The 26260-nt window shown below is 38.9% G+C and overlaps 1 protein-coding gene across 12 annotated transcripts in view; it reads left to right on the forward strand.

Moving 5' to 3' along the window:
* Positions 1-26260, forward strand: part of ABCC9 (ATP binding cassette subfamily C member 9) — a 113077-nt gene that overhangs the window by 58132 nt on the left and 28685 nt on the right. For 8 of the 12 annotated variants that reach the window (XR_009244318.1, XR_009244319.1, XM_058655948.1 and 5 more), the window contains 11 exons: positions 1431-1532; positions 5254-5338; positions 6924-7004; positions 12800-12937; positions 13302-13427; positions 16818-16914; positions 19050-19270; positions 19786-19934; positions 20116-20185; positions 22106-22263; positions 25974-26066. Coding sequence is in view for 10 of the 12 variants with exons in the window: in XM_058655948.1 (XP_058511931.1) it covers positions 1431-1532; positions 5254-5338; positions 6924-7004; positions 12800-12937; positions 13302-13427; positions 16818-16914; positions 19050-19270; positions 19786-19934; positions 20116-20185; positions 22106-22263; positions 25974-26066 (1320 nt within the window). In the remaining 2 variants the exon portion in view is untranslated. Of the gene's footprint in view, positions 1-1430; positions 1533-2758; positions 2839-5253; positions 5339-6923; positions 7005-12799; positions 12938-13301; positions 13428-14469; positions 14605-16817; positions 16915-19049; positions 19271-19785; positions 19935-20115; positions 20186-22105; positions 22264-25973; positions 26067-26260 lie in introns of those variants that run through there. The other 4 variants (XM_058655954.1, XM_058655953.1, XM_058655956.1 and 1 more) reach the window with 4 other exon arrangements.

The raw sequence follows: 26260 nt of genomic DNA on the forward strand, positions 1-26260 counted from the left end.
TCGCTTTTTAATTAAACTGTGTTAGCATATTCCCCATAGCAGTGGTTCACAACCTTTGCAGGCTGCTGGAAAAATGATTTGCCAAACAAAGTTGCTCAGTGGGGTCAACTACCATGAGTCACACATATCTCAAGTTGGCCCAATTTAGGAATCAAAGTTGGTGATTCCTTAATATAAAAATTAAAAGTGATATATTATACTTATAGGGTTCTTTTAAAAAGATAGTGCAAATTTTTTATTATGAAAAAAAAACATTGCATGGATTCTAAGTTTTTATTGTACCAAAATAAATTTATGTTTGAGTTCTATATTTTTCCACAAACTTTTTGAGGAATTCTTCTCTGTTCAATGTAAGCTTGATAATGACGGGGAAATAGGGATGGAGAACTAAGTACTTTACTAAGAAAGAAAAGCAAAATGAATCCACAAAACCACACACATGAAGCAGCACTGCCAGGAGGCTGGGAGCCACTGGTGTACTGCAGTCTGATGACCCAACAAATGACTTGCATTGCTCTGTTACCGTGTCTCATAAACTCCCGGGACATAACGTTTCAAGATCATCATTGCGCGTTTTTAACAGCTCCCTTTCATAACCTACATCTTTAACCTTAGTTCTTAATGAGTACTTACCAATCATGAACTAACTGCGGAAATTTGACTTCTACGCTGACCTTACCACTCCCTGGCCCATGACTCCATAATATTCTGTGTCTTTAGCTTACATATATTTTCCTAATCGTTGCAAGTAGTGGTATGATGTGTAGATATCTGGGAAAAATTTCAAGCCCAAAGAATTGAGAAGGGTAATCTAAATGTGTAGTTTCATTATTGGTATAGACTTTTCTGTTTCAATATATTTGTAGATTATATATGAATATAAACACATTATCTAGAAATATATTTCTATAGATGTTACTATATAGTCATCTATGTTATCTAAAGATATCAGCAATATCTAAATTTTAAAATATTAATTATGCCACAAATGCATAATGTAATTATTTTATCAACATCCTTAAGATATGTGTATAAAAATCAGAGTTTCATAAAGTGACTATACAGGTATAAAATATCTGAGGCTATGAAGAGGAAGTTGTTATTCATATTTAACATGTTTTTAAGGTTACAATAACTTTTAAGGGGAAATTTTTATCAGCAGTTCAGCATTTAAAACATTTTTTTGGCCTAACAAAATTGAATTTTATACATTGTATGACAGTTTGATGAAATTCTAATCCCTCCCATTCAAGTGACATACATAACCATTTCAGAATTGGATTAGCTGTTTTTAATCTTTTCCCTTTTAGAAGTTTTCTATTTCTCTATTTGAGATACTTCAGCAACTGTGATTTTCCATAGTCACATTAAAGCACCTGCCTAGCACAGTAATTTTGCCTAACTCCAGTGTATTTTTTTTCTTTCTACAGTAGGAGCAGGTATTCGGTGGCCTATGCTGCCCAAAAACCCTGGTTACTAAATGCCACAGTAGAAGAAAATATCACCTTTGGAAGTCCTTTCAACAAGCAGAGGTAATTCTAGGCATATAAGATCTGAAATTGAAATGTCAACTGTTTTTGATTCCTGGTTCTGATCCGTTGTTTCTGGAATCGACATTCACAGCCTTCTTCCCTGATCACCCCCACTCTTTGCTGTATGACCAAGGGGCTTTTGTTGTTTTTGTTTTATGATGTTGTGAGAAACAGGAAAAGAAAGCCAAATGGAACACCTGTTCTCTGGATCAGTACCCAAGTGTCTGCAATGTGGCTCTCCCATGCTCAGAGCCAGAACTCAAGCCAGGTCTCCCACATGAGTGGCAGGAACTCCATATACCATCATTTTTACCTCTCCTGGTCTGATTCAGGAGCTACATCTGGGTATTGAACCCAGGCATTTCTTTTTTTGTAAGATTTATTTACTTTATTACAAAGTAAGATATACAGAGAGGAGGAGAGACAGAGAGGAAGATCTTCCATCCGAAGATTCACTCCCCAGGTGAGCCGCAACGGCCAGTGCTGCGCCGATCCGAAGCCAGGAACCAGGAACCTCGCCAGGTCTCCCACATGGGTGCAGGGTCCCAAAGCTTTGGGCCGTCCTCAACTGCTCTCCCAGGCCACAAGCAGGGAGCTGGATGGGAAGTGGAGCTGCCGGGAATAGAACCGGCGCCCATATGGGATCCCGGCGCGTTCAAGGCGAGGATTTAACCGCTAGGCCATGCCACCGGGCCCAAACCCAGGCATTTCTTATATGATCTTTTAAACCCTGTGTTAGGTGCTGGCCCCCACTGAGGGTTTTTGAGAAACTAAAAAGAAGTTTCATTAAAAAGAAGTTTCATTAAACTTTAATGAAACTGTATCCGATACAGTTACTGGGAACAATTTGAACACGAGGAATAAATAGCAGCAACTTCAGTGTGAATGGAAGGTACTTTAGAAGTTCATGGAAAAATGAAGTTAAAAGATAGGTTTACTTTGGTACCAAAAAGAAGAAATCTATGAATATTTTTCAAACATTCCTGTTTTCCATGTGTCAGTTTTTAAAAGACTCATCACATATGTGTTTGGAATATATGTGGAAGGGGGAAACTCTGGTCAGGTTGTTGGTATGCAGATAAACAAGGAAAAACTAGAGGAGTTATAGAAGAATCTGAAGGTTCCAGTGGTGAGGAGTCACATTCTCCCCCTCAACCATCTTCACCATCCTGGAACTCCGAAGGTGATACCATTCCGTGAGCCATTCTTGTCAGAATGTTTCTGAAGACCCTCTGCTGGATCCTGAGAGGTCAGGAGCGTTTGGCAAATGGGAGCAGCTTGGGAAGGCAGAGAAAGGATGAAATACGTAATAGGGGATAAAGAACCCAGATCGTATGGGATTTTCTGGCACTGGGCACAGGCAGACAGGGGAATTGGAAGGGTGAGATCAGGGTTGGGAGTGGGGCTCAAAGTCAGTAGGATGTAACTGAGTGCATTTTAGGACAGCACAGCCAGGTGAATGCAGTGCCTGATCTGGAAGTGACATCTGACAGTTTATTCTGAGTTGGAACCAGGAAGACCTTTAGGAGTGTCCTGGAGTAATCCAGGCATGTGGAGTTTGCTGCTGGCACTTGGGGATGATGGTAGAAACGTGAAAGAACACTGAGAAAGGAAATGGTCCAGAATAGAAATGGACAAACATGGGCAGAGGTGGAGAAGAGGGAAGAGTCAAGAATACCTGGAGTATTTTGAGATGACGTGGCAAAGAAAGCAGAACCATTTGGCATTTCTTCCCATTCTCTCCAATCCCTGTGCTTCCCTCGCTGGTCCTTCAGTGTTCCCACGGTCCATGCCAGCCTTGATTAACGAGCACTGTCCATCTACATCACCCTCTCTCCTTCCTCCCTACGGCCACCCTGCGTGGTGGGGAGCAAGGATAGCTATCGAATTCCTGAACCGTAATGAACCTACTGTGGCCCTTCATATACATTGGGAAGTTGTTTGACCTCTTAGGGTTTCATACGCTCCCTTTCCTCATTTTTGTCCCTGCAGAATTACCCTTTACCTTTCTGGATGCTTCTCTGCATAGTCACACTTTGTTTCCTCTGTATTTTACGAGAACTCTCAACATCCAGTGAGAGTGCCTACAAAGGCATTCTTTTTTTTTTTTTTTTTATTGTTAATTATTTTGCATTATGTAACAGTTTCATAGGCTCTGGGAATCCCCCCCTCCCTCCCCCTCCCCTCCCCCCGGTGGATTCCTCCACCTTGATGCAGTATTACAGTTCAAATTCAATCAAGATTCTTTCATTGCAAACATATACCAAGCATAGAGTCCAGCTACTTATTGTCCAGATTGGTTGAACAGTTTCTTGGGGAGACCTTTTCTGGTCTGAAGTTTGAGCTGGCAGAATATCATCACAGTCAATTAAGAGTCCCAATATAACATCAACAGCAATTTGCAATGTTATGGAGTTGACATGGTTTTGAGTAACCAGTGTATTAAAAAGAAAAAAAATAAATAAAAAAAAAAAAAAAAAAAAAAGGAAAACAAGTCCTAGCCACAATCTATGATTAGCTCATTGACATTTCAATTTTAGTTCATATACAGGACCGGCTGCTCTATACCTTAAAATGGCCATAAGGCACCATTCAGCTGTTTCGTGTCCATTTCATCTTAGTATTTAGCCAGTTGTTGTGTTGAAGTAAAATTTTGCTGATCTTGACAGATTTTAGGATAATCCAGACTGGCTTGTAACTCTAACAAGATATATGTCAACATTTTAGGTGCAGAACATTTTTTTTTGGGGGGGGGGTGTGCAGGAAAATCCCCAACACCATGGTGAGGAGTAAAACTAATCTTTGTGACCCACCCAGCGAGGCATGAGCCAATCCATGCCAGCTCTTTCCTGTCAGATTTCAAGTTCTACTTTCTGTTGTTTATTTATTTTAGGTTTTTTTTTTTTTTTAGTTTGTATGATTGTTTGTTTGCTGTGAGGGGTTTTCGAAGCGATCCCGATGGTCATTGCGAGGGAGGAGGGGTCCAGAGGTGGAGCCAGGCTCGGACCAGAGAAAGCTCTCCTCCCTGGTCCCAAAGGACGTTTATTGTTCTTCTGTTTCTGCAGACCACTCAGGGCTTCTGGTTGTCTTTCCGATGATGTTGGTTTCTGCACGGTAGTGTTTGGACTTCTTCCATCCCCTGTGGAAGCTCCGGTTGGGGGTGGGTGACCTCAGAGTACTCGGCCTCCGAGGGCATCCAATTCCCTGTGGCCTCCTTGGCAGTTGGGATATAGTCCTTGTTGCTCGTATTAATAGTTTGTGGTGAAGGTCTGGGAGTCTTCATGGTTGGGATCCAAGCTTCCTCCTTACCACCTGCTCCACTCTGGAGTGCTCCCCTGCTCCACGCACATGACCTCCTGTTAAGAGGTTGTCAGGTACAAAGGCATTCTTGATGATGTATTTGTATCAGTGCTCTGTCCCACATATGAGCATTTTTCATAACATAAACTCAAAGATAAAATTGTACACATTTATATGTATAACATACTGTCTCAAACAGTACACACAGTAGAATGTCTAAATTAACATCCCCTCATATCATTATTATTCTTATCGTGAGACGATTGGGAACTAATACCTATGTATCTTTGTATCTGTATTTGTAGCATTGTATTTTAAAGATGCCAGACAACATATTTTGGCTTCCAAAATGCTGAGTCTGCTCTGTTTATAGATAGTGTCTTAATAGCTATCTAAACATTCAAAATCATTTCTCCCAAAGGTACAAAGCTGTCACGGATGCCTGTTCTTTGCAACCAGACATTGATTTATTACCATTTGGAGACCAAACTGAAATTGGAGAGCGGGTAAGCTGTATTTACTTTTAATTGAACAGTGCACACAGATTAAGAAAGTCTGTGGTCGGTGGTCTTAGAAAATCCTTGATCTTCATGGCTGCAGACTGTGGATAGGGTCAAGTTCCAGAAGCATTTAGACTAGAGACCTTTGCTGCCACTCTTACTTAAACATTTATTGAATAACCCCTGTCTATTTAACAATGTCTTGTCATTCAGGAGTTCTCAGGAAAAGTCAAGTACAGTCCCTGACTTTGTTGTCATGTGACTGTGCTTACTGTAATTGCGTTGGAAATGGACATCGCTTCTGACAGCTTCTGCCACTCCTGTCAGCACCTACGTGTTATTCCTGAGGGATTCTTTTTTTCTTTATGTAGGCAAGTTTTATACTGATGCCACACTACTCTGCCCAGCTTGAATATATGTATTTATAGATATATGGATATCCCTGTGATCTTTGTTAAAATGTTGGCTATAATTTTTAACCCTAATAGGTGGTAAGAGCAACATATGCATTATCTCCTTGCACAATAAACTATTATAAGCATCATTATAAGTGTTATTATTATGGGTGTTACTGCAAATGAATTTTTGTTGCTCTTACTATCTGTATATTACAACCAAGGGAACTAGGACTGCAACAAGCTAACAAACATGAGAAACTGCAGAGTCAGTGGTGCAACCAGGAAGAGACACTCCATAGCTTCTATTTTTTTTCTAAAACTGTTTTTATTTTATTCTAAAGGCAGAGAAAGAAGGAGGGAAAGAGGGAAGAAAAAAAGGAAGGGAGGAATCTTCCATCTATTGGTTCACTTCCCAAATAACCCAATAGCCAGAGCTGTGCTGGGACCAACCCAGGATCGTGGAACACTGTCATTGTCCCATGTAGGTGGCAGGGACCCACACATTTGACCTCTGCTTGCGGGCACAGTACAGCCAGGACTTGAACCAGGCACCCCAGTGTGGAATGTGGGACTCTCAAACAGTGACTCAATCACTGCACCACACATGGGCTCCATGTAGACCTTGTTCTTAATTCCTATTTTTTTGTTGCAGTGTAGTAGAGTTTAAGAGGATGAGCTTAACTCCTCTGAGCCCCAGTGTGCACATATGTAAAATAAGAATAGCTGGATGTTGAAGCTGCTGCAAAGAATAAAGGAGAGGAGAAACTTAAAGCCATTGAATAAAGTTAGACATACTCAATACTCAAGAAATGCTAGTGTCTATAAAATTAGTAAGTCATGAGAATGCTGTGCACAGTTCTGTACCACATACCTTCAAACGCAAGATCTCCGAGGTTTGGATTAAGTAAACTGCACACAGTTCAGGAAGCTGGGATTCTTGCCGGTGCTCTCAGCTGTACAGCACTCACCAAGTGTTTTTCTGAATGCTTTGGCACAGCAGAGCTCTGTATCACTGAAGTGTTATCAGCCAAAGCTCTCTTGGTATAATTAGAATACTGACCAATTAATCGCTCTATTCTCTGCTATCACAATTAATAAATCACTATCCCACTTTTAAGGAGGTGTAGGTATTCACAGCTAATTTTTATGAACAGATCATTTACTGATGGAAAACATGTTGTCTTCTCCCTTAGGGCATCAATCTGAGTGGGGGACAGAGACAGAGGATCTGTGTGGCACGAGCTCTCTATCAAAACACCAATATTGTCTTCTTGGTGAGAAAATTACCTTCTATTTCATTTCATTTTACTTTTACTTTTGAACAAATGAGTCCCTAGAAAGTCGACAGATTCAAGAACATATTTTAATGTGGTATACTAGACCATTGGTGGGGTGGACAAATGCTTATTGTTCATAACAGTAGTAGATCGACGTATGAAGTTGAGAGTCAGGACTCCAGACTAGTGTCCAAGAGGCTGAGGTGCACTAAGTGCTTGCTTAGTTGAGTTTGCTCGTTTTTTCCTTCCTCCCTCCCTCCCTCCCTCCCTCCCTCCAGGGAATGCCCCCTTGAAGGTGATGGCTTTACCCTCAATGCTACTGTTTCCTACTTTTTGCGTTTCCTTTCTTCCTTCCTCCAACCTTCCACCCGTTTAATGTCTCCAGTGTCTGTCTTTTACACTTGGTGTAGAAGAAATAAAGGAAGATGGTGCTATTGTGATGGATTTTTTTAATTGTAAAGTGAGATGTACAGAGAGGAGGAGAGACAGAGAGGAAGATCTTCCTTGAATGATTCACTCCCCAAGTGAGCCGCAACGGCCGGAAATGTGCCGATCTGAAGCCAGGAGCCAGGAGTTCTTCCGGGTCTCCCACACTGGTGCAGGGTCCCAAGGCTCTGGACCATCCTCGACTGCTTTCCCAGGCCACAAGCAGGGAGCTGGATGGGAAACGGGGCCACCGGGATTAGAACCGGCGCCCATATGGGATCCCGGCACATTCAAGGCGAGGACTTCAGCTGCTAGGCCACTGTGCCACCCTGTGATGGATTTTTAAGGCTTTTGCTTGGGTACATTATTACTTGTATGGCTTTACATTTCACTCTAAATTTACTTTATTTTTCTAGCCTTAACCCACTATTAAAACCATACAAAAATATCTTAATGATGTATCAAGAATATTTATTAATTTGGAAACATCATAGCATCTGTAAGATTGCACCATGTATATAGTTTATATATTAATAAGCAGTTATTTCCAAAAACACATGTAGCTGAGTCTGAAACAATGCCCAGGGGAACGGAATGGATATGGCTGCAATTTATGTCCCTCAGTTTACAGAGTAATAAATTTTTTATTGTGCCTTACTATCTTATAATACAGTCAGGGTTTTATGGAGCCCTAGCTAAACCATGTATTTCATATACACAATTGGAGTCCATGATACTTCCCACATTCCCCCACTCTTCACTCATTTTGTTCCTTTGTTCATTTAACTCTCTTGATATTTACAAGGACATACTGTGAATTTACTCCATGACCACAGGTCTAAAACTCTATTAAATAAGGAATTCAACAACTATAAAAGAGAAAGCCCGCCGCTGTTCAACCAGAGTATAGATGAGGATTTTAAATCATAATAGTATCTCAGGATACCAATTTGAGTCGTAAATGTTACATTTCTAGTAATCAGAGGAAACATGACAGTTGTTCCTTTGGGTCTATAAATAAACTAAAGTAAAATAAACTAAGCATAATAGTCTCTGGATGTATCCATTTTGATGCAGAAGACAGGATTTCATTTTTTTATGGCTAGGTATCATCCTCATATTTCTTTCTTTCTCTCTCTCTGTTTATATAACACATTTTCTTTATCCAACTATTAGTTGATAGACATGTAGGTTCATTCCATATCTTGGTTGTTGTAAATTGAATTGTTATAAACATGGAGGTACAGATACCCCACTTATGTGCTGATTTCATTCCCTACGGGTAAAACCCTGAGTGCGGGATGGCTGGGTCATATGGTAGATCTATTTTAGAACTCCGTTTTATTTTAGAGTCTCCATGTTGTCTTCCGTAATGGTTTAGTAGTTTACATTCCCACCAACAGTGGAGAAGGACACCTTTTCCCCCACCATCCTCACTAGCACCTTTCTTTATTCAGTTGATAGCTGTTGTAACTGGAATAAGGTGGAAGCTCACTGTGGTAGATATTTGCACTTCTCTGATGGCTAGTGATCCCAAGCCTTTTTTCATGTGTCTGTTGGTCGTTTGCTTTGCATCCTGTGAAGCTGTCCATTTCCTCTGCAGATTTCCTAGCTGAATTCGTTGTTGTTGAGCTCTAGATTTACTTTTGGATAGTCATCCTTTATCAGATGTATAGTTTGCAAGTGTGTTCTCTTCTGTTGATTGCCTCTTTGTTGTGTGTTTCCTTTGTAGCGCAGAAACTTCTGAGCTTGAGTTGATCCCTTTTGTCTGTTTTCTCTTTATTTGCCTTTTCTCCTGGAGTCTTATCCAAGAAGTCTTTCCAGTGTATTTTCCTGTAGTAATTTGATGGCTCCAGGTCTTAGGTTTCAGTTCCTTGATCCACTGTGAGTTAATTTTCATGGAAGGTATAATGTAGGGGTTTTGTTTGTTTCTTCTGCGGGTGGAGATTCAATGTTCTCAATACTGTTTATACAAGAGGGTTTGCCTTCTCCAGGGTGTGAATTTATCCGGTTTGGCAAAGATTAATTCGTTGTTGATATAGAGATTGATTTCTGGAGTCTCTAATCTCTTCTGTCATTCCACAGGTCTTTTTCTGTGTAGTGCCTGGTTCGTTTGTTTGCCCTGTAGTAATCTGGAAATCTGGAATTGTTACGATTTAAGTTTGATTTTGTTGTGTAAGATAGCTCTACCTATGTGGGTTCTCTTGTGTTTCCATATGGATTTTAGCATCATTCAGTAGTTACAGAGTGGTTCTCTCTCCAAACAGCTGCAATATTGAAGGCTAGGCCAGGCTGAAACCAGAACCAGGAGTTTCTTCTGGGTCTCCTAGTTGGTACAGGGACCTAAGCCATTGGGCCATCTTCCATTGCTGGGCATATTGCCAGGGAATTGGATTGGAAATTTGTACAAGGACTCGAACTGGTGCCCATATAGAAGCACCACAGGCAGTGGTTTAGCCCACATGCCAGAGCAACAGCCCCTTTGCAAGTTTTTTTTTTAAATCTGTGTGTCTTCTTTTAATATATTCTTACTATTTTTATGATTTACATTGTTATACATTTCATGGATTGGTTAAATGTATCCCAAGGTATTTAAACTTTTGTAGCTATTAAAAATGGCACTGATATTACAAGTTTTTTCTCAACTATGGTATTGTGCATAAAAAGGCTACTGATTTTTATGTGTTGTTTTTACTTCCAGGGACTTTGCTAAATTCACGTTTTCTGGTAACATCTTAATGGAACTTTTGGGGTTCCACTATGATTCACTAGGATCATGTCATTTGCAAACATCTGTGATTCCTATCTCTTCCCTAGCTGAAACTTCCAGAAGTATATCAAATAGTGATTGAATGGACATTCTTCTCTAGTTCTGTATTTAGTGGAAATGCTTGTAATTTTTTCTATTCAGCATGATTATGGCTGTGTTTTGTCATATAGTATCTGGATACTCCAATATCTCTGGTAAATACAGATGCAGAGATCAAATGTTAGCTAAGTGCATATACAACATGTGAAAAAAAAAAAAAACTACCTGGAACAAATGGGATTCATCCCAGGGATGTAGGGAAGGGTTAATATATGCAAAACATAGGATACATCACATCAGTAAATTGAAAAGTAAAAACTATTTCAGTGTCTCAATAGATGGAGAAAAAGCATTTGATAAACAACATCCTTTAATGGTTAAAATAAAAACTAAAGCAAATTAAGTATAGAAGAATTGTTTTCAAAGGGTTTCCAAAGTAACCAGGCTACGCTTGCGATACTGGCCTGATTTTACAAAGCCGGTGGTTTACTGTAAGCTGAATCTGGCTAATTGCTTTGCTGTTGCATTATCGCAAGTGAAAGTACAGGCAGCATTGCTAGTTTAATCCTTATCATTGATTTTTTTTCACTTCTATGGAAATGTTACTTTATATTCCACATCACTGTATGTTGATACTTTGTCTTAGATTTTTAAGTTATTCCAGATTTCCATCATAACTTGAGTGTGAAAAGAAATTCTACATTTTAGAAGAATTTACTAACATTTGTCTACAATTAAAGGTTCAACTTTATGATAATTTGTTATTGTTATTAAAACAATGATTGACTAGTAAGGAACCAGTGGCTGTGACTCTGTGACTATCCAAGAAAAGCAGCCTACCGTCCAGCGGATAGCCAGCTGCGTGCCTTACACTTCCCACTGCTTGGAACATTTCAGAGCTATTTGATGCTTACTAACATGACCCGGGGGTTTGAATGATTCTGAAATACCTCCTATGCCGCTGATAGAAAATTCAAGATAATCAGAATAAGTATAGCTTAAGCCTCTTTTGCTTCATTATATTTTCAATTCACACACACGAGTATGTATGTGCATGTGTTGGTGTATATATAGTGGAAATCACTTTGTAAACTATTATCCCAAATAACTCATTTAAATAGTTTGAATAAATGAGATAACTGTAAGTATGTCTTTGTTTTTAAAAGCATTTTGGTAAAAGTCAGTAGCACAAATTATACCAATCATGTGTTCCTTTTTGAAAAAAAGATTTATTTTTATTGGAAAGGCAAATTTACAGAGAGAAGGAGAGGCAGAAAGATCCTCCATCCACTGGTTCACTCCCTAAGTGGCTCCAAATGCTGGAGCTGAGCTGATCTGAAGCCGGAACCAGGAGCTTCTTCCAGGTCCCGCAAGAGGGTACAGGGTCCCAAAGCTTTGTGCTGTCCTCCACTGCTTTCCCAGGCCACAACTAGGGAGCTGAAAGGGAAATGGGGCATCCAGGAGACAAACCAAAACCCATATGGGATCCTGGTGCATGCAAGGTGAGGACTTTAGCCACTAGACTACCGCATCAGGCCCCAACCATGTATTCCTAATATCCAACTTTGTCCCTTCAACAATCCCTTAGTTTCTCTCACTCCTTGCTTTTCCTGGTGTTTCTGGCAGGAAATTCGCTGCTGCCCCGTCTTCCACACAGATCGTTTGCTTTCTAATTATTTTGAGTAAACATTCCAGATTCACTTTTCTTGAATAGTTCCCGGTTTGTTTTTTTCTTTTCAGAATCCCCACATTTTATGTGATGCTTCTTAAGGGTACTTCGAACAGTTCATGGAAAATGGGATTCAAAGAGGTTTAATTCTGGTGCAAGAAAATGTTGAAATCTGTGCAGTTCTCTCACAATACACATTTCCAGTAACTTTTTGAAGGCCCCTCCCATGCATGCATTTCAAGATTTTTTGCAGCAAAATAAGCCTCTTCTAATTCCTTTTCTGTGTATGTCTTGAATTACTCTCAGATTTGACATTAGAGAAATAAAATATATAAAACGGAAATAAAAAATAGAATATAAAAACCTATAGATAATATCACTAAAAAGTCAATATAATTTCCTAGATCATCTTCTCAATTTATTAATCTCTTGGTACATAATATTTTATTTCTTCTCAACATATTTGGCATCAGTTTGATCTAAAGTATGTTATTTTAGAGGTAATAACATTGTTAACATTCATATAGTATCCATTATGTATCTGGTATTCTGCAGAAACACTCTGTATGTTTGCCTCACTCAGTCCTGAGAACACTTTCTGGGTCTGTTTTTGTTATCTGGGCTTCAACTACTCCAGTGAACTTTTCATTAGTCTGGTCTGTTGGTATGGCCTGCTGAGTAATGTTGGTGTGTGAGCTTAAAGATACTCCAAGAAATCAAACCAGCCAGAATAGTTATTGGATTATCAAATAATGTTTGAAGTAGAAGGAAGAATTCATTTGTGGGTCAGTGCCCTTTTCTAGGATATAAGTTGGGGGAGAGTTGTGCATCGCCCTGAGAGGAGTGCCGTGAGCCGTGGGAAACACCTCCTTTCTTCCCTGACTGCAGGACGATCCTTTCTCTGCTCTAGACATCCACCTGAGCGATCACCTCATGCAGGAGGGCATTCTGAAATTTCTCCAGGATGACAAGAGAACTCTTGTTCTAGTGACTCATAAGCTGCAGTATCTGACCCATGCTGACTGGGTGAGTTTAGAGAAGAGCTCCGGGCCTCCCTTTTGAAATATTGTTGCATAGGTGCTTCATAATATTTACTTATGCAATACATTAACAAACACGTAGTGATTCCTCCACTCTCAACATCAAGTCTAAATAGTTTTGGTTCTCATATTCATCTGTAGTCATACATTGACTTCTACTTACGTTATTGTCCCTAATAATTTTGTTTCTTATGTTTAACAAAGTGATTTGTAGACCCATTCCTAAGAACATAATATTGCCTTCCTCCCTTCCTCCATATTTTTATTGTCCTCTGCTTTCTAAAATAAAGGTGATTCCTTTGGCTAATTAAGACTGTTTGCTCAGGTCTGCTAAAAGGTGCTTTTCCTAGATCATTGCCATGAAGGATGGAAGTGTACTCAGAGAAGGGACTTTGAAGGACATTCAGACCAAAGATGTCGAGCTGTACGAACACTGGAAAACACTTATGAACCGTCAGGATCAAGAACTGGAGAAGGTGAGTGTTCGTGGTCCAGCAGATCCAACATTGTGTAAATACCAAGAATGCTTTTAAAGTTTCACATTTAGTGCTTAGCAGTATGAGTCTCATCTGCAGTCAAGAACAATCGTGCTTTGCTGTGTCACCAAAGAACAAGCTTCTTGAAATCTAGAATTCCAATGCCATCTTTCAGATGAATATCTCAGGTTTTTACAGCATTCTTAATTGAATTTGACCATCTGGGCTATACTGTAATAATTTGTTCATTTAAAATTTGGACAAGCTATCAGCTGAAGCATGACATTTCTGTATCTTTGCTTATTTCTAACTTATTTTTCTCATTAGTAATATGAGAATATTATCACTCATCACCTACATAACACTAAGTCCTGAGCAAGACAAGTGTCAAATGAACTGTGAAAGGAAAAGCAGTGGTTGTGCAGTAGGAAGTCATGTGTCAAATTGTTAGAGGGAAGAAAGAAACCAGAAAGAACTAAAAATAAACTTTCATATTGTTTAGCTGTTTTCAAGCACATGGCCTTTTTTTTCCTCATTTGGTTTTCCCAAAGCTCTTGAGAAAGAAGTAAAAAAAGAAAAAAGAAATGCCGTGTTTACAGATGAGTACACTGAGCCTTGAGAAAAAGTTATTGAAGTCACCTCAGTTTTCACTGAAGGTGCCCAGCACCTATACTAAATGGTGCCACATGGGAGGTAAGCTCAGGTCTCTATCTAGTGTCATCCCACTGGAATGGAATTGAATGAGGTGATAACCGAGCTAGAGACTGGAGTGAGTATGACCTTTGGTTAAGAAATGAAATTCACACGTTTTCGAAATGTTTGCTCTTGAGTTCAGAGAAGGGAGAGACTAGCATTTGATATTCATGGCCAGGAAAAAAACAAAACATTATAAAATGAAACACTTGTGTCAGCAAATTTCTAAAAAATAAATCTAGGAGATTAAAATGTATTACTGTAGAAAGATAGTAAAGGATCTATGTTTCCATAGGGAGAGAAAGATCATGAAGCCAAGCAAATCCAGGAATGTCTGTCTCTTCTGTGGTTTGCTGCAGATCTTAAAAAGCTAGCCACGCAGAGAAGAAAAATGTATAAGTACATGTAATTCCATGAGTAGCATACAACAAATCATAGCAGTAACTATTACGATGACGCTATTTGTCAAGAAAAATATTACAAGGTATGTTCAGCAAGTACCCACTTAGGAATTGTGTTGTGGGAAGCTTGATTATAAACTTTATGGGGAGGGCTCCAAATGACATTTTTTTCAGTGATCTAAATGCCTGGGACAAAAGAATATGATGTAAGCTTAAGGAATGGGATAATTTATGGTTTACTTTGGAAAGAAAATCTGGAAAAAAATGAGAGCTGTTGGCCCGATATTATAGTAATAATGTTAAGCAAGCCAGGAAGAAAGTCCATTAAATTGTATTTAGAAATGAAGTGATCACTTGAGATAGCATAGTTCCATAATTAAAGACACATTTACAGGGTTATAAATCAGTGGAGGAAGATAGGGAGTAACTTGGGGTATGGACAGGGTAAGTCAGTTGTGAGGTGGCATGGAGCCAAAAGAAATCAGAATGAATCCAGCACCTGTGGTCACTCATTTCTGAAGATGAAAGGGGTTACTAACACCTAACACAAGGAAGGTACTCAAATGTACCTGCATCCAGGGAATTCATACCATGGGAGTGAGTCCACTGGAATACCGTACAAAAATTGTCTAAAAATTATAAATGACTTATTTTAGGGGCAAAGAACGAGGAAAGATTGACAGAAGGGTGGGGACAGGCAATGTGCTGCCACGGATGAGCCCGAGCTGGAGCTGGAGCCAAGAACACAATGCAAGTTTCTCTGTGGGTAGCAGGAGCCCAGTTACTTGAACGAAGATCTGTCTCCCAGGGTCTGCAGTAACGGGAAGCTGTAGTCAGAAGTTGGAACTAGGACTTTGCCATCAGCACTTGGGTGTAGACTGAGGGCATGATATCTTCACTGCTATGTCACATGCTCACTCCTGTTGTGGAAGTTTTTTGAAGACAGATTACTGTTTAGTGAATAATATGGCAGGACACAGTCTTTGCCTCTACCAAGGCTCATTTTGTCTCCTGGAGGAACAGCTGGCTTCATCTAGACACTGCTTCACAAATGTTTTCTTATCACTAGGCAGAATTAAAGACTAATATGAAATGCTCTTGTTAAACATCTGGTTCAGAAGCCATTTTTACTTAATAAAGGTGCATGAAGCAAAAAGCCACCAAAGCCACTGCCTAGGGTTGGATCACCCATGGTTTTTTTAGTGTATTGATGTAACAGTCAAACTGTGGTTTTCTGGAATTTCTTTGTGTTGGCAAATACAGGAAGCTACCAATTTACCATAGGTTCCAAGTTGGTGGGTCCAAACTGCTTGGAATGTGTTACATTTCCCTGTGGAGATGGAAGACGGTTAGCTTTCCAGACTGATCGATAGAACATGATTTCATCTGCACTATGATGGCAGTCCTCCTGTTACTGCAGTCCCGAGGTCAGCCCAGGGGTCGAGGATCTGAGAACCAGGGGCTGGTGAAAGCCACGTGCTTCTCCCATTCACAGACGGGACAAATCTGCAGCATCCATTTTGTCTTACAGAGCTGTTCTGGCCATCTGTCCCTTCTCTGCACCATTGTTCCTTCTAAAACTTCATGGAAATTAAAAGACAATGTGCATTTTAATGGAAAAAATTGAAATTCATGCATGAGGAGTGATAAAAAATATATGGAAGTGCCTATTATGAAAAAGATACGCACATTTTCCATAGCTGTTTTTGCAGGAAAATAGACTTATCTTCCAATTATATTTTTCCATGAACCTTTAGAGCCCCTTGTTTCCTGATTCTGGAGCTTTCTTCTGCACAGTAAGACACCCAAATACTGTTTCTGTCTGTTTTCTTTAAAATTACCCACCTGCCTTCAAATCTTACTGAAGTCCTTTTCCCTTTTCCCTTCTAGAGCTCTCTTAGATTTTGAAAGACTTCAGCCTGGTTTAGAAATTCATTATAGTGGATACCTCACAGAAGTTTAACCAATGTAGAACCACTCACATTTTTAAAATATTCATGTATTTATTTGACTAGAAAGCAAGATACACAGCCCTCGTCCTGCTTTAATCTCCAACATGCCCTTCTACCTCTGATGACTGAAGCATTTCCTACACACGTGCTTCTTGTACCTCTGATTACAGAAGTACTGTCCACACAACTGTCTTTGCAACAGGAATTGTCGGTCTCTGTAGCAGGCAGTGAGTCTGATAGCCTGAAAGAGAACTAACCCCTTGTACATGTGGCTCATCCAGTGGCAGCTCAGATGTCTTTTAGGGCTGTGAGGACCTTGAATGACAGCAGCCTGTTTCCTATAGGACATGGAAGCTGACCAAACCACTCTAGAGAGGAAAACTCTGCGAAGGGCCATGTATTCCAGAGAGGCCAAAGCCCAGATGGAGGATGAAGATGAAGGTACCTTTCTCTCTTGTATCTGAAACATGCCAGCGAAAGTCTTTCTTTGGTGGTTGAGGTAGGAGTTGCGCCATGGGGAATAACTAGGTGGTTTACAGGGAAACAAAAGTCACATCAAAGACATGATACTGACAATGAAGAAACTAGGAGTCAAGGAAAGTGTATGTAATTCATTAACAGGTGCCTTAAGGGACTGCACATGCTATGTGTTTGTGTATTTGTGCTGAATAAGAAAGAACTGAAGAGAAACCAGTGGTCTAGACACAGGCTTAGATGCTTGATCAGAAAAAGAAAGGTCTGGTAGAATGACTAAAACAAGTGCTGAATAACATTTCAGTCAATCAGAAATAAATGGCCAATGCATTTTGTGGAAAACATCTTGAAATATCTTTTTGAGTCATTCAGTAAGTCCTGTTAAGGCTTTTATGACACCATATCAAGAAATATTACATTTCAGTTTTTGCATCTAAAAAGTATAACTGGTGGCAAAGATTTGCTGGAAATTTGAACAATATGACAAGATTACATTGTATACAATGCATATTGTATACAATTGTATTGTATACTGCCAATAATACTGTAAGACAAATAACCTTATAAAGTAAATGAATTATACATTATGGAGTTTTAATATTGTATCTCGATAAAAAAATTAAATAAGATTAAAGTTTGAAACCACAGAATGATAAAATGTGCCACTTAGGTACTACTTGGTGTTTCATCAAATGTTAATGGTTGAGTTGTGATTTCAAGGTCTAAAAGATACTGATAAGGAGTTTTGAGCTTTGGATCCTCTTTCCACAATTTCAAGCTCGTTGTCTGGAATGCGCTATACCAGCAGGATTCTCCGAGTATTGTGCTGGCTCCACCCTGAGCCATGCTGGTTCCACCCTGAGCCATGCTGGTTCATTTTCTAGGTACAAAGTTTTGCTATCCTGACAGGTTAAAAGATGGTAGTGCATATTACAGAGTATATTATCATACATATTGCCTGTCAATATTTCTGCTCAAGCCAGCAAGATGGAGACAAAGGAAGCCAAGGATACCTCTTCCCATAAGGAACTTGGAGTTGCATCTTGCGAGTCTGTTTACCTAGTCTTGACTAGTTCACAGTGTGGACAGATTACAAACCTGGAAAAGAAAGAAATGTTGTCTTTAACTGAGAAGGCATAACTAACTTGAAATTTCAAGAATGTAGAAACTGAATCTCTGTTGGGCAGACAGCCAGTAGTCTTCAAGTTTTCATCTCTTTGTTCAAGGAAACATCTATCCCTGTCCTTCTCATACAGACTTTCCAAAGGGGAGACTCAATATCAGGACCCTTTATGATGCTCAGTATCCTTATTATATCCATGATACCTTGATGGTTTGGTCTGAAAACAGTTAAATGAAAGACAAGTAATCTGTCCTTCCAGACCACAGCTAGGTCAGTATAGATCAGTGGCATGGGGTGATCGGGAATAAAATGGTCTTTGGAAAAACAATGGATGGAAAACACATCAATAGTCATTTAAACCATCGAATTAATCTGATTTTGCAGGGCAGGAAGTACAAAAATTCACTGTTGTGGTGATGGAGTATGTTGTTACGATAACCTATCTTGGAGTGTCCAGATGCTTGAAGCATTTACAAAGACCTCCCCTGCCCATTGTTCTCTGTGGCTCTTGGCTTTGCCCACCAGAGCTTCCAACCTACTCACACCTAAAAGGGTCTGTGGAGAGCAAGGAGTGAGCCCCTCGGGCTGCCTACAGTTTCAGAGATGGTTTTCTCATTCTGCTTCATAAATCCAGAAACTTCCAGGTCAAAGACTTCTACAGGGCAGGGCAGGTTTTATTGGCGATATACTTTGAATAACTTATTAAGCTTTAGGTCTAAACTTCTAGTCAATTTGATGTGGAAATTAGCCAATTATCTCATCAAGACATAAATTTTACATTTATTTGGTCATTCATCCATTCACCTATTTAAAAAAAATACTTTGGAAGCTTTCCTTACTAAAAGCATTATCTTTTCACAGTAGTACTTAAAATTTCCAAGAGCTTGAAATGGGTGGTATTTCCTTTTTGGAGGATAATAACAATTCTTGCACCCTGGTGCCCACCTGTAGTTTTAAATAAGGGGTTTTCTGTATGTAGAGGAAGAGGAGGAAGAAGATGAAGATGATAACATGTCCACTGTAATGAGACTAAGAACCAAGATGCCCTGGAAAACCTGCTGGCGATACCTCACATCCGGTGGATTCTTCTTGCTCTTCCTGATGATTTTCTCGAAGCTCTTGAAGCATTCGGTCATTGTGGCAATAGATTATTGGCTGGCCACATGGACATCAGAGTATAACACTGAGAAAACTGACAAGGTAGGATGGAGTCAGTCCTGTTTTTAAATCATCAAGGAAATGTTGAGCTAAACGGTGGTATTCTGTTACTTAGGGCAATGCCAATAGCCCAGTTTCCGAGAACTTTGATAATTCAATGACCAATTAGAACAGGACCTGAAATAGAATAAAGTGTTAAAAATGGTATCTCTTATTGTTTTATTTTTAAAAGTTTATCTTAAAAAACTTTGAAAGATGACATTTGGATTGGAATTAAAAGATTTAAGTACACATGTTTTGTATAGGCTATAGAAATGTTGTATGCAAATGTATATACATAATGCAACTCTTCTTGTTCTGATGGTATTTGATATTTAATTACATGTTTTTCAATGTAGAAAGACAAAGTTAAATTTCCAAGCATGAGAGGAGGCTGCACCCCTTCACCTACACTCTTTCCATTGTGTGCAAGATCAGGAAGCTAAGCTTTTGTGTGACTTTGAGGTTTGGTTTTCAATGGCTAATCCTCTATGTGCTTCTTTTTGATGACTTTGTAGACCTACTATGTGGCTGGATTTAGCATACTTTGTGGCGCAGGCATTTTTCTTTGCCTTGTGACATCTCTCACCGTGGAATGGATGGGTCTCACAGCTGCCAAAAACCTTCACCACAATCTCCTCAATAAGATCATTCTTGGACCAATAAGGTAAAAATACGCAATTATTTCTTAATGCCATACACAGCAGCATAGGATTTATAAAATTTAAGCAAAATATGAAAGTCTGAAGAATGTGTTTCTTGAAGATGAGTAGTAACATCCCATTTTTGTGACTGTACTCAGGGTCCAGAGTCTAGGGTGATCACACATGTCACTCTGTATTGTCTAGGTTCTTTGACACCACTCCCCTGGGATTGATCCTCAATCGCTTTTCAGCTGACACTAACATCATTGATCAGGTGAGTATGTGAGGGACTTCCAAATTAAAAGAACTTCTCGGTGTGAACTAATCTAAATGTTATAAATAGAACATGGTCCCTATTAATAATAGCAGATTGTTGAAATTTACGTGAAAGCATGCATATATTCATGTCTATATTACTCAAGACAATGATGACTTAATGGAAGAACCTAAATTGAAACTAATTTGTGTATGTAGAAGAGGACACTTAAGAGAATCCTCATGAAATAAAGAGAAACAGCAAAAAATGAACTAACATTTGAAGTTTTTGATTATAAAAAGGAATTGTTTTTACTAGTGTGTATCTCCATGCACAGTAGGAAGTTCTTCAAAGTTTAGCAACATTCTGTTAGAGTGTCTTGCTCTATAACAAGTTGACACTCAAGGCTTTACAGTGTGATGTCTGTGGAATACCCCAAGGATGCTCTATTTAATCTAAGATCCTCAGGACTCCAGAGGTTTCTGCTAAAAGTGGAAGACATCAGACTCTGAAATTGAATCCACACCACAGCAGAACTTCTGGAATGATAGAGAAATGAGCCTGTTGAGTCCAGCCTTGGCCCCTTCCAGCTTGCCAGAGTGGTATTGGGGACACCTAAATTATTTCCAATTTAGAAAATGAATGTTGGAGGCTTGTAGCTAAGGAGCATGAAGACAAATTTAGGTGTTTTCACGGGATTGAAGTTAGGTCACACTGCCCTCTAAAATAATTCTAAAATAATATTTATTAGAAGAGATAACACACTTATTTATCAGGCAGACTGCTACTTAGAGCATTCAAAACAATCAGCAAAATAAAAAACCAGTTAGAAAGTACAGGGGAATGTCTACATAAGACACTTCATATGAAAATCTGAAACTTAAGTCAGCAAGTAAAAAAATTTAGTGAAACATAAATTTCATTATTAGCAAGAGTAACCATGGTAAGAACAACATAAAGAAACCCTAATACGGCAAAAATATATCAAGCAATCTCAGAAGTCATAAGAATGCTACATAAAGAGAATTTCCCTAGGATTAAAAATAATATGAATAGACTGTATTGCTCAGACATAAGTAGATAAAAAATGAGAACGGACAATTCAAAATCGCGAGATGCAGACAGCTGACATCGGCTAAAAGCAGCATCTTGAATGATTTAAAAAGGAGAATTTTTCAAGCAAACATATTGGGGTAATGAATTATCCATAATGTAAATAGAATAAAGATGACTACATAAATACAAAAATATATAAAATAAAATGCAGACAATAGATTTAGAAAAATCTTTTCCACCTTAAGATTTGAAGTAAGGCACAGACCTTTAGAAACAGAGGAAAGGCTAACAGAAATAACCATAAAATGTAAATATTGAAAATATTCTACATTGTAAGGTTTAACTGGGCTGAAAGCACCAAAGATGAGTTTAAAATGTAAAACAAGGACCATAGACAAAAAATATAAACAGCTTCTCAAAATCAATGAGGAAAAGATAAATGATTAGAAATTCTGCAAAGAATATGAACAAGCAATTGCAGAAAATTCAGATGCCTTACAGTATAGCTGTGTAGGTTTTTTTTTTAACATGTTAATGCTACTATCAAAAAGACGTAGGCTTGTATTTTCTGTATTCTGTTGCTCAATAAAGTCGAAGAAGCACGTGGAATAAGACTTGCAGTATAACAACATCCTCACTATTTATAGCATAGTAACATAAAATATCTAAGCTAGGTAAGTAATAAGCGCTATGTACATTTATAAATAGACATGTATACTAACCTAAGGACAATGAATGAAGAATTACATGGAATGGAACTATTTGTATGTTACTTTTATGGATAACTATATAGCTTAACATTAAAATGAAAAGGGTTTTTTATCTTAGCAATATTTCATTTGCGCTAAAATGTGCTTCTCTTTCAAACTACATTTCCCATAGCATATCCCGCCAACTCTGGAATCTCTAACTCGCTCCACACTGCTCTGCCTGTCTGCCATCGGAATGATCTCCTACGCTACTCCTGTGTTCCTCGTCGCTCTCGTGCCCCTTGGAGTTGCCTTTTATTTTATCCAGAAATACTTCCGAGTTGCCTCTAAGTATGTAAAGCTGTATGCTCTGCCTTTTCAAAAGCCTAGATGCTGATTTTCTGTGAACTGCATTTGCTATAGTGTTGTCTCATGGTCAAGTGTTTAGAAATGCATCCTACTTTTAACATGAAAAGCCTTTATATGAATGGTTGGTGTGCTTAATTATCTGGGCTTTACATAGTTCAAGACAGGTATTAACATGTGAAACCACCTATTTGAGTTTGAAGTTCAATAACCCTGCCAAGTTCTTCATTTCATGGTCCCTTTGCTGAATGTGACATTGGCAGACAATTTACAAAATCAAACATACTCCCAAAGAGTAAGCGAGTAAATACCGGTGTGTTCCAAAGATAGAGAAAAGATGAAAGTTTTTAGTTCCTTAAAATACACTGCATGAAATATTAATAGAAATGAAAATTATCAAATGCATAAATTACAGCAGCAGTGAAACAGTTAGATAACCCTGGATGTCTGACAGTAGTGCTATAATTTCAGCTCAAGAAATAAGATATCCACAAATTTTAGATTCTTCTGTTCATATTGGAATGTGTCATTGAAGAGTTACTTCATTTAATTCCTTTTGACATTTTAAATTTACCTTTGAAGCTCTCCTATAAATACATTGACTTGCATGTTATCACAAGAATCACGTTACGTCAATGAATGGTTATTAAGTAAGCATTTGCTGTTTTAGAAGGTCATGTGCTAAGCCATGCCAGGTGAAAAGATCAATGTTACAAGAGCCTGTTCTCAGGACACCGATAGTCTCTTGGGATGTTAAAACACTTACAGAGCAAATATGTGCATTAAATGCTAAAATTAGAAGACATACTGAGTTGACTCAGGAAGTTGAAAATATGAATATGAATTGCATGTAGAGAAGATGAAAGAACAGGGAGAGCTTGCAAGTGGAAATCTCTGAGCCAATTATGTAACATTTTACAGTTTTTTTTAAAGATAGCAGTTTTTCCCTCAGGGTTGTGGATTAGTCTTTCCAATGTTGAGGACCCGCATTTGAGCTTAACCATTAGGTCAGGAAGCATTCAATGTGAGGGATCCATATTAAATCTAGGATGTTTCTTCATCCTTATCCTTTTCTTGTTGCAGATTCCAAGCAAAAAGCAGCAGCTACTCATCAAATTAATTTCATTTTTTCCTGTTATTTTTACTTACATTGCTGCTGGCTGACAGGGCTGAGACTTTCAGTTACCTCATTACTGCTGGTTCTTTCCAAATCTGTCCTTGCCTTCTCATCGCTAATACCAAACAGTTGCATCTTAAATCAGTCTTGCACTCATTTGCACTTGAGTGATAAGAGCTTGGATAAATATTCCTGGTCCATTTACAATTTAGAAATGGTGAATTCTGTTCTTTAGTGGAGAATAAGCTGTGAGCATTGGTGGTGTGCACAATATACCTGGGGAGAATTATTTTTATAAAAGTTCATGTTGATATTGGATTGTACACCATGCTTGGTTGAAGTCCTCTGAGAGCAAATATGACCCTGTAATATTAAATATCACAGATAAGAGGATCCTTTTATATGTTGGGGCTCCTCAGGGCTCGCCATGTGGTGAAGCCTTGACTGCTTAGAATACTGTTTTTGTACACTAAGACTTTGAGAAGGGAAATATGACTGCAAGAAATTCATCAAAGTTTGATTATCCATCAATAAATGTTTTTTTGGGGGCGGATACAAGGTCATGCTGTGCTCTCTCTTTTCAGTTTCACAAAACACTGTTCTGCAAACAAAGGTTTCTCTTTTCTAAATGTTTTTCTTTACCACAAACTTTAATACAGTCACTACCTGCTGCCTATGTCAAATTTGCAGATCACTGATTGATTTTAGGTTTGAAAGCAAGAGTCATGTCCTTTTTAGTCCTTCTCACGTCCTTGCCTCCAATCTCCAACACTTGCAGTTTCTCCAATAAGTAAGCCTGTTTTGGAAACTCCAGGTTGAAAGCACCTTGCACCCTGGACTACAGCAGGCGTGTCAGAATGGTCCAAATTACTGAAAATGATGGAACAAAGTTTTTCAGTTGCATTTAGTCTGGTGTCTGGCAGGTGGATGTCAGTTCTGCTTCTCTGATTCCCTTAATGCTGAAGACCTAGAAAAGTGTAGGAGAGAACAAAAAATGAAAAGAAGATGCTTTAAAACATGTAATACAGATTTCTACTTGTTTTCTATAACTGCTCGCTTACAAAGAAAAGCTGTCAAGAATATGTTTACCAAAAGATTCAGATATTTCCTTTCATTTAATATCACATATGCACTACTTGTACTTCAGTAGGAGCTACATGAAGACAGGTATTAATATTCAAAGAGGTTAAAGTCATTTTTTAATAATTCATTTGGTCTATTCACATCCTGAAAAATAGCACTGTCACCTTTCAAATCTGCTAAACCAGTAAGAGCCACATCACATCTGGTACTTAGCTGTCACAATGACTTAATCCTTACAGTGTATAAAACTGATTAATGTATTATTTTGAAGCTTCATTCTTATTTTAAATCTCAACAATATAACACTGGAATTAGAAAAGAAAACTTTTTATATAGACAATTCTAACTGGTCCTTGCCTACTCTCAAGTTACGGTGACTAAGCACAGCTCTGATAATTTTATTTTTAGTCTTCAGTAGTTTTCCCCTGAGCCCATTAAAAATTCTCTGCACTTCAGCCCAACCAGAACAAGGCTATATTGTTTATACAGTCTTTTCTCACTCCCACCCTCCCCTAGGATCATAGGCACCGGCTACCTTCCACTTACTGAATTATCTGGTTGGTTGGAATGCATGTTTTTGTGCTACATCTTACTGGAGCCTTCACTGTGTGTGAAGTTTGAGCTAAATTCTTTTTGCTCAGAGAAAATGCTACCAATTTCCTATGCACAAATGTATAGATCATTTCTCTATGTTCCCACAGACACATACTTTAGCTGACAGGGGTAGCCAATGTCCAACAAGTGGGGCGTGTAAATCCTATGAAAACATTTGGTCTGGCCCTGCCAAAATAAGTGTAGGTGGAACTCAGAATTTAACAAATATACAGCAAGTCAATTTTTAAGTTTCTAATCTTGTGCTGCCTGCAAATAATGTTATAAGTAACAAAATGGCCCTTGGCTAAATAATAATACAGCCCAAGGCTTAGCACTTACACAAAGTTCATAGTTACATGTTAGAGTCAACCTGACCCTGGATTCCTTACATGCCCACCATCCTCCTCCGTTTTAGATTGTAAAACCATGAATGATTTTTTTAAGATGTATTTTATTGAAAAGGCAGATTTACAGAGGGAAGAAAAGACAGAGAAACATCTTCTGTCTGCTGGTTCACTCCCTAAGTGGATGCAAAGGCCAGAGCTGAGCCAATGAAGCCAGGAACCAGGAGTCTCCTCCAGGTCTCCCATGTGGGTACAGAGTCCCAAGGCTTTGGACCATCCTCTACTGCTTCCCCAGGCCACAAACAGGGACATGAAAGGGAAGTGGAGCAGCCGGGATATGAGCCAGTGCCTGTATGGGATCCTGGCATATGCAAGGTGAGGACTTTAGCCACTAGGCTACTGCACTGGTCCCACCATGAACAATTGTGTTGAGTGCTAGGGGGACGTAGTCACAAAGTCAATCAGTAATGTGATGGCCAGATAACCCTCATTTAGGATGAGTATGATGGTTTGGGGGCCCTGGCATCCTGAAGGTTATTTTTGCTCTTCTCTTCCAGGGACCTCCAGGAATTGGATGACAGCACCCAACTTCCGCTGCTTTGTCACTTCTCAGAGACAGCTGAAGGACTCACCACCATCCGGGCCTTTCGGTGAGTAAACATGCTTTCATTTTGCTGGTTAGGCCATTACATCATCAACAAATCTGTACCTACAAACAGCTGGGAATCGCTCCCATATTTTGGGCCCCTTCCGTCCTTGACAGCCTTGTAAACTAATAAGAAAACTTGGCAATGAAGGCTCAACATTTTGAATGGTTATTCCGATATGTCAACGAGAATTGAAA

The sequence above is a fragment of the Ochotona princeps genome, chromosome 27 (genome assembly GCF_030435755.1).
Source record: "Ochotona princeps isolate mOchPri1 chromosome 27, mOchPri1.hap1, whole genome shotgun sequence".
NCBI classification, from domain to species: Eukaryota; Metazoa; Chordata; class Mammalia; order Lagomorpha; family Ochotonidae; genus Ochotona; species Ochotona princeps.